Source organism: Leucopleurus acutus, assembly GCF_964270905.1.
Source record: "Leucopleurus acutus genome assembly, chromosome: 3".
Lineage (NCBI taxonomy): Eukaryota > Metazoa > Chordata > Mammalia > Artiodactyla > Delphinidae > Leucopleurus > Leucopleurus acutus.
Genome location: NC_139145.1, coordinates 7,089,219 through 7,101,785, shown reverse-complemented (window position 1 = coordinate 7,101,785; position 12,567 = coordinate 7,089,219). Strand labels below are relative to the sequence as shown.

The following is a 12,567-nucleotide window of genomic DNA, read 5'->3' as shown; positions in this document are numbered from 1 at the left end:
CTCTTAGAATCCCCCCTCAAACTTCCTAGGCAGAAATACAGACTTGCTCCTCTGTTCCCACAGGTTAGTTCATTCTAGCATCACGGTTCCTCATCAGAGCCCCAGGGTGTAAAGCAAAAATGCATGCCGTTTGGATGTTGATCAAAATATAACTTGGGGGCTTCCCTGGTGGCGCAGTGGTTGAGAGTCCGCCTGCCGATGCAGGGGACACGGGTTCGTGCCCCGGTCCGGGAAGATCCCACATGCCACGGAGTGGCTGGGCCCATGGGCCATGGCCGCTGAGCCTGCGCGTCCGGAGCCTGTGCTCTGCAACGGGAGAGGCCACAACAGTGAGAGGCCCGTGTACCGCAGAAAAAACAAAAACAAACAAACAAAAAACCCATAACTTGGCTTCTCCTTCCACTCTTTGAAAGTTTATTCTGTGGTGGACTCTGCCTTGCCCCTGGCTGAGAATCCTGCCCCGGACTCAGGCCCCGATCAGCATCACGTTCAAATCTCGGAACTTGGTGTTGGATGGGAGCCCCAGGTGAGGCTTCTCCAGGCTGGAAGCCTTGGTAGAGAAGGGCCTAGTCCCCCTGCTGTTGACCCTCTTTCTGTCCCCCTCACCTCCTCTCACCAGCCTGTGGGTCCCTCCTGCCCAGCCAGGTGCAAGGAGGAGGGGACAGGGCGTTTCCTCCATGGCTGGTGGCTTTGCCCTTTTGGGTACCCCAGCAGCGTGTTAAAGTGTTCTGGGGGGTCTCTTTGAGGCCTCCTCTTCCTGGAGACCCCTTCACTGGCATGGAGGCATCTTTGATATGGGTTGTGGCTCTTCCCTCAGCCCTTGGGGTCTGATCCTACCCTCTTATTTCTCCTGGTGGGCCTCCATGCTGACCACCAAGAAGCAGACATCCTGACTCCACCATGAGAACCGCCTACCTCTCGCCCCTGGATCTCCTGGGAGTCAGATCCCAGCCCTGTTGACTCACTCGAACTTTCTTAAGCCAGGGTCAGCCTGAGTCTTTGGTGTCCTGCCTTCAGGGATATTTTCCAGAGGCTGTGAAGTCACCTTCCTCTCTAGGCTCTGGGTTAACGCATGTCCCAAGAGGGTGTGATAGGGCTTTTTGTTTTGTTTTGGCGGCGCCGCGCAGCATGTGGGATCTTATTTCCCCGACCAGGGATGGATGTGCAGGTAGCACGTCTGAAGCTCCTCTGAAGAAATGTCTTCACCCATCTCTCTCTTTCTAAAAAAAAAAAAATTATACAGAATTTCAAAATAGACATCAGCAAAGAGGACATGTGATGAAGCCACATGTGCCAACTTCCACAGTCCTCATGGCCAATCCTGTTCCTTCCTTCCCCTTACACCCTGTCATGGGTTCAACTACGTCTCTTCCCCAGAGGAAAAAAAAAGTGCTAACCCCCAGATTGTGATCTTATTTAGAAATAGGGTCTTTGCAGATGATCAAGTTCACGTGAAGTCATTAAGGTGGGCCCTAACCCAACCTGACTGTTGCGCTTATAAAAAGGGGAAATTTGAACACAGACACACACAGAGGGACAATGCCATTTGAAGATGATGACAGAGATCAGGGTGATGTATCAGGCCAAGAAATACCAAGGATGCCAGCAAACCACCAGAATCTAGGGGAGGGGGATGGGACAGAGGCTGCCTCACAGCCTCTGAAGGAATGACGTCTTGATCTTGGTCTTCTGGTTCCAAGAACCATGAGATGGTATTTTTCTGTAGTTGAAGCCCTAGTCTGTGGTACTTTGTTAAGGTAGCCTAGGAAACTAATACACGTACTATGCCCTGATTATTAGCACATTCTAGACCCCGGATCGTTTTTTTCTGATGTCTTTTTCCATCCTCGATCTGGCAGAGGGATCCCAGTGTCAGCAACAGGTTCTGACCCCTTCCTTCACCCTGTTTCCTGATGGCTGTGATGTGGACGACTGAGCCTGATTACGCATAGCTACGACTAGGCTGGGCACTGTCAGGACAACAGATGGGTCTTACTTGGGGCCTCGGTGTCCCTGCGGAGCTGGTGAGAGGCACAGGGAGAGGTAGGTAATGGTTTGGGTTTAGCCCAGCATTTCCCAACCAGCCTCTGCACCCCTCCTTCTTTTTTAAAAAAAATAAAATTTATTTATTTATTTATTTAGGCTGCATTGAGTCTTCGTTGCTGCATGCGGGCTTTCTCTAGTTGTGGCGAGCGGAGGCTACTCTTCGTTGCAGTGCACGGACTTCTCATTACAGTAAGCTTCTCTTGTTGCAGAGCACGGGCTCTAGGCGCGCGGGCTTCAGTAGTTGTAGCTCATGGGCTCTAGAGCGCAGGCTCAGTAGTTGTGGCGCACGGGCTTAGTTGCTCCGTGGCATATGGGATCTTCCCGGACCAGGGCTCGAACCCATGTCCTCTGCATTGGCAGGTGGGTTCTTAACCACTGTGCCACCAGGGAAGTCCCTGCACCCCCTTCTTACTACTGGCTCCAAATAGCTTTTTCTTCTTTTAATTAATTAATTAGGCTGTGCCGGGTCTTAGTTGCCGCACGCAGGATCTTCACCACGGCATGCGGGACCTAGTTCCCCCACCAGGGATTGAACCCGGGCCCCCTGCATTGGGAGTGCAGAGTCTTACCCACTGGACCACCAGGGAAGTCCTAGCTTTTTCTTTTTTACTCAGTCAAATCTGATGCTTTAAGGATCACAATTTATGTTCATTGAGGACTTTCAAAGAACGTGTTGTAAGCTCTGAAGGCACTCCCAAGAAGCATTCCAGAGATGTTTTCAGCGAGGAGCAGCCCAGTCGATGGGTCACTGTGGCCGCCTGGTTGGGCCTGCACACCAGATGGCAGTTCTGGCTTTTTTTTGCATTCATACTGTTTTATTTTTTAAGATTTTTAAAATAAATTTTATTTTTGGCTGCGTTGGGTCTTTGTTGCTGCATGCGGGCTTTCTCTAGTTGCTGCAAGCGGGGGCTACTCTTCGTTGCGGTGCGCGGGCTTCTCGTTGCGGTGGCTTCTCTTGTTGCGGAGCATGGGCTCTAGGTGCATGGGCTTCAGTAGTTCTGGCACGTGGGCTCAGTAGTTGTGGCTCGCGGGCTCTAGAGCGCAGGCTCAGTAGCTGTGGTGCATGGGCTTTGTTGCTCTGCGGCGTGTGGGATCTTCCTGGACCAGGGCTCAAACCTGTGTCCCCTGCATTGGCTGCCAGATTCCTAACCGCTGCACCACCAAGGAAGCCCCAGGCTGAGTTTAAAGAAACTGACCTCATTACTTTATAGTCTGTATTGTGACAATTAGCAACAACAACAACTTGTGGGGGGCAAATAACACCAGCAGACTCAAGGATCAGGATACCGGTTTGGTGTTTTTAAAAAATGTTTATTCACTCATTTATTGACCACGTTGATACTGACTCTGTGCTTAGGGAAAATCACTGTGATGAAAGCTCAGGTCTCCACACTGCACCCACTTGGGGAATCAGGTCCACACTTGGACTGAAGGACCATAATAAATGGGACCACAAGCCCCGTCAGGGATGCAAGCGCTCGGTGAGAGTGCTTGGGATTGGGAGGCACCATGAGTGGGTTCCTAGCGATGGCTGGTTCTCTGCGTGCTCTGAGGCTGACTCACCCCAGAAAAGTTGATGGTGGGTCATTTCTATAAACAGTGCCTTGAGGCAGCCGGGTACCCAGCGGTGCCGCGCACCGGGGAAAGAGCCTAACTCGCCAAATGGAATTATTCACAAAACGGCAATGAGCTGTTGTTCTGTTTCTCCTCTTTGATTAAAAAGTAAAATTTATCTTACACAAAAGAGACTCGGGGCAGGAGCTGCCCCAAGCTCCTGTCAGCGGCCCCTTCCCGGTAGTGATGCCTGCTTGGCTGCTCTGTGAGTGGCCTCAGCTTCCCACCGGGATGAGGGGTTCTGGCCGCCCTTGCAGGGTGAGCGGGAGGCGCCCAAGCCCACCGGGGGCTCGGCCGGGCTCGGAGCAGGCGCACCGGGTGGACAGCGAGCAGGAAGGAGGGTGGCCGATGGGCCCTGGGGGTGCCGCGTGGGGCTCAGGGGAAATCGCGGTAGGGCAGGCGGAAGGGGTAGAGGGGCGTGTGGCGCGAGTCGTGCCAGAGCAGCTTCTCCTCCAGCAAGGCGACGGTCGGCAGGGTCAGGACCAGGGTCTGGTGCTTGAGCATGCTGTGCACGTTCAGGCCTGGGGGGGCGGGGTGGAGGCACAGTCAGGGCGGGTCCCCCCGGCCCCCAACAGAAACACCAGGGTCTGGTGTAGGGTCCCGAGCCCCGTAGCCTGGGTTCAAACCCTGGCTCAGTCGCTCACCCCCAGCGAGACCCTGGGCAAGAGACTGCCCTTAGCTGTCAACTTCCAACCGAGAGCATCCTAAGTACCCAACTCTGCCCTGCGCTTGGGCACGGTTCCCACCTCACACCCCAGTGCGGAAGGCTGACGGTAAACAGAGCAGATAAACAAACACAATGTACTGAGGGAGGTCCATGGGGCTGCAGCGAGTGATGAGGGGAAGGAAGCGGAGGGCAGGGCAGGGCATGCAGGGTCTGTGGTCCTCCGGGGAAGACTTGGGCTTTTACCCTGAGTGACCAGGGAGCCCTGGAGGGTGGTGGGTAGAGGAGGGACAGGACCTGACTCAGGTGCTCAGGCGCCCTCTGGTGGCCGTAGTGGGAGCGGGGGTGGGGGGGACGGGAGTGCAGGACAGACTGTGGGGAGGAGTCGGTCAGCAGGAGCCTGGGACCAGGGCACAGGCCACTGTGCCCTAACTGTGGCAGTCCAGGCAGATGGTGGGAGCTGGCCCAGGGCGGTGAGAGGCGGTGGGATTCTGGATATGTTTGGAGACAGCGCTGACAGGGTGAGCTAACAGACTGGAGTGGAGGGGGACAGTGTGGTTTGGGGCCAGAGCTGCTGGGAGGAAGGTCTCGTGTGCCAGGATGACTAGCAGAGCCCACGTGCCGCTGTCCAGGAGGCAGCCGGGCACACAGTCAGGAGACCAGGAGAGAGCCCTGGGGATTAGTCACCGCAGCCACTGGTGTGACGTACTCAGGACAGCCCTGATCCTGCGTCTCCAAGTGAGGAGCCGGGTGGGGACAGCCAGTGGGCCCTCAAACTCACTCCACGCCTGGCACCGTGGCCCAAGCTTGGACAGATGTGACCTCAGAGCGTTTTCTGGCTGCACCGTGCAGCTTGTGGGATCTTAGTTCCTGGACCAGGGATTGAACCCGGGCCATGGCAGCGAAAGCATGGAGTCCTAACTACTGGACCACCAGGGAATTCCCCTCAGAAGTTTTAAGAAACACATCATTCTCCCAATGTTCCGTCTGGGCAAACTGAGGGTTGGGCGGGGGAGGGTGGTCACTGCCCAAGGCCACTCTGTGACCAAGTTGCAGATACAGGATTTGAACTGGCCCATGCTGTACTCTCTGGGGGTCTGGGAGACAGAGCGGGGCCCTTTGCTCACCAATAGCAGGGACTAGGTTGAAGGTCTTCAACCCAGAGGCAGCTGCCACAATGTTCTGGGGCATGTCCTCGTTTTCTCTGAAACAGAGGCCAAGAGGTGAGCCCCTGCCGAGGATGGACCGCCCCCCCGTCCCCCTATCCCGGCCACCCCTGCTCTGCCCGGCACCCTCACAAGTCCACAAGGAGGACGGAGTCGCCCCAGCGGCGGTAGCGGGCCAGCTCCATCAGGTACTGGGGGTCTGCGGTCGGCAGCTCCAGGGAGTCCACGATGTGCAGGTCGTCCTGGTGGGAGGAAAGGACAGTCTGAGCCCACCCTGCACCCACAGCCCACACCCCAGGCCCCCCGTGGCTCCCGGCAGGACTGCTGCTGTACCTGGGCCAGCTTGACTGTCAGCGCCACCTTGAGGCCCTGCACCCGCACTTTCATGGGCAACATGTAGTAGTAGCTTGTGGGGCCCCGGGGGCCATGGGCAATGCCTCCTGTGGGGGCAGAGGTACGTGAATAGGGGAAGGCCCCAGCCGGGCTTGGAGGTCAGAAATCTGCCCCAGTGGCTGGCACAGGGGAGGCGGGAGGGAGGCTGCTCTCGGCCAGGCAGAACCCCAGCAAAGAGGGCAGGGCCTCAGGTAGGGATGGAGAGGGGAGGTTGCATCAGGCATCACCTGGGACAGGTAACTTCACCTCACTGGGGCTTGGTGTCTTCAGCCGTCAAACCTGGGGTGAGGATGGTCTACCCGTGTGTCCTCCCTCTGCTGGGCGCTGGGAGTGCAGCAGGGAACATGCGGGACAGGATCCCTGCCCCCACGCCATTCATATTCAGCCAGAGACTTGATCCCAGAGGGAACCAGGCAGCACAGGGGGTTGCAGGGGGTGGGGAGACCCAAAGAGGGTCAGGGAGGGCTTCCTGGAGGAGGCATGGCCCAAACACATGGGAAGGATGAGAGGGATTGGCCAGACAAATGGCAGATGACTCTGAGTCAGCTCTGTTTGGTCTTGGAGGGTGTGCAAGGGACAAGGGGGTGCGGTCTGCAGCCACCAGGGCCTGGAAGGCCAAGATGAGGGGCTCAGACTTCACGCAAAGGCCGCAGGAGCTGGGAGGTTTAGGAAGAGCCCTCTGGGTGCTGTGTGAAGTGTGGGCCAGGAGAGGTGAGATAGGAAGTGGGGCAAAAGGGGCTGTGGCCATGGCCTGATGAGAGGCCAAGGCCAGAGCTGCAGGGAAATGGGGCGAAGTGGATGGACTCTCCAACCTCTGACCGCACGTGGGCAGACCTGCTTACCTCCTCGCCAGATTGGGGAGCGGATGCTGCCATGCCTGGCACGCCCGCTGCCTTTCTGTGGCCAGGGCTTCCGGCCACCGCCCCGCACCTCAGCCCTGGTCTTGGTCTTGGCATAGCTCTGTGGGCGCAGAGTGAGGAAAGAGTCAGGTTCACAAGGGAGGTGCCATTGCAGACGAAAGGTGCCAGGCCCAGGAACACAGCAGTGAGCTGGGCGGACTGGCCTGCCGCTGGGGAGCCGGACAGGAGACACAGAGACTGGGGCTCCATCGGGACAAGCACGGAGTGCTTTGGGAGGGAGAGAGGAAGGGAGAGATAAATCAAGAGTTCCCTCCTGCACTCCAGAAAGTCAGCCTCAGAGAGGCAGGGGCTCTGCTGCCTGACACACAATATGTACTTAGTATTTTTTGAATGATTTCCATGTAGTTGTAACTAAAAGGAAGCTGGGGGAATTCCCTGGCTGTCCAGTGGTTAGGACTCTGAGCTTCCACTGCACGGCACAGGGGTTCGATCCCTCGATCCCTGGTCAGCGAACTAAGATCCTGCAAGCCACGTGGCCATAAATAAATAAGTAAAATTAAATAAAAAAATAAAAGGAGGGCTTCCCTGGTGGCGCAGCGGTCGAGAGGCCGCCTGCCGATGCGGGGGACGCGGGTTCGTGCCCCGGTCCGGGAGGATCCCATGTGCCGCGGAGCGGCTGGGCCCGTGAGCCATGGCCGCTGAGCCTGCGCGTCCGGAGCCTGTGCTCCGCAACGGGAGAGGCCACGACAGTGAGAGGCCCGCGTACCGCAAAAAAAAAAAAATAATAAAAATAAATCAATAAATAAAAGGAAGGTGGGGCGTGGAGAAAGACGCGGGGGTTAGGGAGAATCAGGGAGAGGTGCGGGTTAGAGGATCATGCAAGGCTTCCAATGCCAGGCTGACGACTTCATTTCCAGGGCCACGGCGAGCCAGGGAGGACTTGCCAGACTTGAGGTGGGCGGATGCAAGGCGGGGACTCTGATTGATAACAGCATCATCAGCGCTCTTGGGTAAGATCCAAACACCTTACGTTGCCCCTGTTGACCTCCATGGCCACACTGGGCCCCTTGTGATCCCTGCCACAGAGGCTTTGGCTGTGTTGCTCCGACGCCCTCCACCCCAGCCCCACTGCCCGCTTCACCTGGTTAGCCTGTCACACACCTGAGGTTAAACGCCCCTTTCTCTGAGACAACTTCCCTAGTTATACATTTACAGGCATGACTACTTGATTCATGTTCTCCTCACCAGCTAGACTGGGAGCTTCAAAAGGACAGGGACCTTGCCTGTCTTGTCCCCCAGCACAATGCCCAGGGCACAGTGGCAGTTCACAAAATGCCTGGCAAATGGCCCATCGGTGAATGGGTCAGGAGAGAGAAGATGGGGCCTGAGCCCCACAGTCCAGAGAAGACACAGCAGGGGCATCCTCTGCCCCCCCACCCCCGCCCCACTCAGGGCACTCACAATTCTCTTGAAGTTCTTCTGCCAGATGGCAACCTGGTGCAGGATATCCAGCCTGTGGAGGAAGGAGACACGACAGGCCCACTTCCACTTAAAACCCTCTCCGCCCGACTAGATGAAAACTCCGGGGCTTCCCTGGTGGCACAGTGGTTGGGAGTCCGCCTGCTGATGCAGGGGACACGGGTTCGTGCCCCGGTCCAGGAGGATCCCACATGCCGCGGAGCAGCTGGGCCTGTGAGCCATGGTCGCTGAGCCTGCACATCTGGAGCCTGTGCTCCGCAACGGGAGAGGCCACAACAGTGAGAGGCCCGTGTACCACAAAACAAACAAACAAACAACAAGAAAAAAACCTCCGGCTCGTCCCCATCCACTTCCAGGGCCCTGTGTGACCTGCCCCGGTCCCTCTCTGAGCCCATCTTGCAGCACCTCCAGCTCCACTCTGTGTCCGTTCTATGGAGTCCAGCCTCCAAGCTTCTGCACTTGCCGTTCCCTCTGCCTGAAATGCTCTTCCCCTGGCTGGTTCCTTTTCTGCCTACCAGTCTTAGCCCAAATGGTATCTCCAGGAGGAGTCCCCTTGCTAAAGAGGACTTTACCTTACTCCTTTCCTACCATTACGACTTCCTTACTGCCACTTCTTTACAGACTCGTTTGCCTCTCTACCCCTGTGCTGCTCCATACAGTAGACACTGGCCACATGTGTCTGGCCACCCCTGAAAGGTGGCCAGTGCTACATGGTGAAATGACAAGATTTTAGATTTATCAGGCTAAACGAAATATATTATTGAAATCAATCTCATTTGTTTCTCACTATTTGAAAGAAAACTTGGCTACTGGAAGAATTTCAGTTACATGCGTGGCTCGCATTGGACAGTGCTGCCAGGCTGGTTTGCCAGGGGTTGGCAAACTATGGCTAGTAAGGCCAAATTTGGCCTGCTGCCTGTTCTTGTAAATATGTTTTACTGGAACACAGCCACGCTCATTCACTTACACACTGTCTATGGATGCTTTTGTACTACATCAACAAAGATGAGGAGTTGCCATGGAGATGTTACAGCCTGCAAAGCCAAAAACATTTACTCTCTGGCTCTTTACAGAAAAAGTTTGCTGATCCCGGCTTAGACTGGGAGCAACATCAGCAACCTCGGTGCTCATTCACTGCTGTATCCCTGACCCCTAGGATGGAATCCGGCACATAGTAAGTGCTTCATAAGTATCTACAGAATAAACAAAATATGTCGTTTTTATCACCCTCTAGCAGACTGGGACTTTGTAAAGACAGAGAGCAAACCATACAAACAAGTAACAGTAATAGATTAATAGCACTTATGTGCCAGACACGTACACGTAAGAGACATCACACACCTTGGCAAGCGAAAACTTGGTCCTGGGAGTTGGCCCATATAGGGTTGAGATCTGGCTCTAAAGTTTATAAGCTGTGTGACCTTGGGCAAATTTCTTAACTTGTCTGTGCTCAGTTTCCTTACCTACGAAATAAGAATAATAGAATCCATTCCTAGGGTTGCTATGAGGATCTAGTTAACTAAACTGCAAGTAGGGTGACTTCCCTGGTGGTCCAGTGGCTAAGACTCTCCGATCCCAATGTAGGGGGCCCAGGTTTGATCCCTGGTCCGGGAACTAGATCTCACATGCCACAACTAAAAAGGTTCCGCATGCCGCAACTAAGGATCCTGCATGCTGCAACGAAAATCCCCCACGCGGCAACCAAGATCCTGCGTGCGGCAACTAAGACCTGATGCAGCTAAATAAATATATATTTTAAAAATGCAAATATGCTCCCCCCCCCAAAAAAAAGGGAATTCCCTGGCAGTCCAGTGGTTAGGACTCTGTGCTTTCACTGCTGAGGGCTGAGGTTCAATCCCTGGTTGGGGAACTAAGATCCTGCAAGCCACGTGGCCAAAAATAAAATAAAATAAAATACAAATAGACTGTCACAGGCACACAGTAAGGACTTAACCACTGTTAGTGCTCATTTTTGCAAAAACCAATAACAGCAACAATAACCAATATTTCTACAGACCATATTATGGGCTAGAATGATCTCATTTAATCGTTTGAGGTTTGACAGAATAGAGACACTGAAGCACAAGGGGGAAGGCAGGATTTGAATCCAGTCACTCGGGTTCCAGAGCTCTGCGTCCCTAACCCTCAGAGGATGTTACCTCTCAGCCCTCACCTTCACACAACTCTGCAGCAAGAAAAACCATCATTCTCTCTTTTTTTTTTCATCACTCTCTTCTAACAGGTGGAGAAACTGAGGCTCGAGTCCAGGTCATCCTGATTCCTAAATCCCCGCTCCTCGTCCCTCTGCCACCCAGTTTACCATTTCGGCTCCCACTTACCTGGGCGTCGCGGAGAAAACGTCTGGGTGCAGCTCGGTCAGACCCAAGCGCTCCTGCTCGTAGCCCCGCAGGGACTCGACCCAGGCCTGCACGGGACGCCGGTGCGCGAGTACCGGGAGCTCGCACCTGCGCAGCACGGGCACCCGATGACCTGGAGCGATTGGGAGGTCAAGGGTCAGGAGCAATGGTCAGAGTTTCCGGTTGCCTCCCCTCCTAGGGCAACCCCAGCAACCTCACCCGCGTTCGCCACCGGTTCTGGTTTCTCCGCCGGCTGCACTGCCTCTTCTGCCAGCGCCTTTAGGCCCTGTAAACGGTAAGCAAGACTGAGAGACGATCCCCGGACCCTCCAACCTTTGTCCTCCGACCCCGCCCTCAGTCCCCGGCCTCACCCGGCAGCCCTTGGGCCGAAGCCAGGCCCGCGCCCCTGCCCGGACTAGCTGCAGCATTGTAGCGCAGCTCCCCACGCTTAGAGAGGTCAAGGCTTCCTCTGCTGGACTCTCTCGACGCCTCGCGATGACGTCACGCCCGCGACGACGCCGGCCGGGCTTGTATTCGGCGTTAGAAAGCTGGGCGAGCAAGAGCAAAGACGGCGGGGTCCGCTAACGCCTGTCCCTACCTCCGCCCCAAGACTAACCCCAGACGCTAATTTTCACTGCTGGCCTAAAGAACCCTCTGCAACACCTGGGAGTGCGACCCGACAGCAAGAAACCCCGCCCCCTCTTCGGTCCCGCCCCCAAAGAGCCGGTGCGGTAATCCAGCCGACGAAACCTCCCTGCTCAAAGGGCACGCTCCTCTTTCAGCCAATGAGCTCGTTCAGTCTGGAAAAGTGGCTGGGCGGTGCTAGGGCGGGCACCTAAGGGAATATGGCCAATAACTGTTAGGCTTTTTTTTTTTTTTTTTTTTTTTGTCGGCCACGTCCCCAGGGCCCGCCCGCTTTGGGCCTCCAAGACCGTAGTGGTTGGTTTCTCCAGAAACGTGGTTTTGTTTGCTTGTTTAAATGCAGGGCATTATCTCTCACAGAAATCCCTCAGGGTAGGGCCTGGCGGATCGTGCTTCTCCTCTTAGATTCCCCCAGGGCACGTCCCCCTCAAATGCGTCAGGTTAGGAGATGTGTCTCCCCCCATCTCCTAGGCCAAGGTCCTGTTGCATCTCAGACTGCCAGGGCTCTCCGAGAGCAAACTGGGGAGTCCACAGATCCTGCGTTGCCTCCCCCGTCCACTCTCACCAACAGAAATCCAAACGCTCATTTTGTAGGTTCTTTGCCACGTTCCCCGTCAGGCCTCCAGGCGGCGCCACGAGCCCATAGCTGCCTGCCCTGGCGGACCAGACCTGAGCACTTGATTACCAGTGAGAAATGGACCGAGTTTAGCCGCCGAGACCGGTGGTCTGGGAGCCAACCTCAGTGTCCTCATCTGGAAAATGGGGAGGTGTGAGATTCGATGAAATGAAGGCAAATGCATGCGTAGCTTTATTATTATTACTATTATTTTGAAGGTGAGTTTTATCATCAAAGCAAGACAAGAGCCAAGGTAGGGGACTTCCCTGGTGGTCCAGTGGTTAGGAATCCGCCTTCCAATGCAGGGCACGGGAGTTCGATCCCTGGTGGGGGGAACTAAGATCCCACATGCTGCGGTGCAAGTAAGCCCGGGCGCTGCAAATGGAAAGAAGACTGCATGCTGCAACGAAGAGCCTGCGTGCCACAACTAAGACCCAATGCAGCCAAATAAAAATAAATAATAAAAGGTCAAAAAGGAAAAAAAAAAAAGCCAAGGTAGGGATGGGGGTGGACCGTGGAAGACTTGAAGGCTTTTGTTTTGTGTTTTTGCATCTGATATATAACATATGGATATTTTTGTGAAGTATTAATGAAAACTTATAATGTGTTTCGTTGTGCATTCTATCCTTGCAAGAACTGTGGATATGTGTTTCAAACTCCACACACTTTGCAATTTTAAAAGGTCTTTTAATTTTGTACAATTTTGTTTATTCATTTTATGTTTGCATAA

The 12,567-nt window shown here is 54.9% G+C and overlaps 1 protein-coding gene across 2 annotated transcripts; it reads right to left on the bottom strand.

Annotated features, from left to right (window-relative positions):
• Window positions 1-3,345: 3,345 nt before the first annotated feature.
• Window positions 3,346-11,260, bottom strand: MRPL4 (mitochondrial ribosomal protein L4). 2 transcript variants are annotated; one of them, XM_082837121.1, is made up of 9 exons: window positions 10,951-11,260; window positions 10,799-10,865; window positions 10,562-10,712; window positions 8,205-8,256; window positions 6,726-6,843; window positions 5,824-5,930; window positions 5,623-5,732; window positions 5,452-5,528; window positions 3,346-4,181 (listed from the first exon to the last, which is right to left on the bottom strand). In XM_082837121.1, exons 1-9 carry the CDS (start codon window positions 11,005-11,007, stop codon window positions 4,036-4,038), a joined length of 885 nt encoding a protein of 294 aa, XP_082693247.1. In that variant the 5' UTR covers window positions 11,008-11,260; the 3' UTR covers window positions 3,346-4,035. The 2 variants fall into 2 exon arrangements, with proteins under 2 accessions (XP_082693247.1, XP_082693248.1); XM_082837122.1 differs by having other exon boundaries at window positions 10,799-10,856.
• Window positions 11,261-12,567: the final 1,307 nt, after the last annotated feature.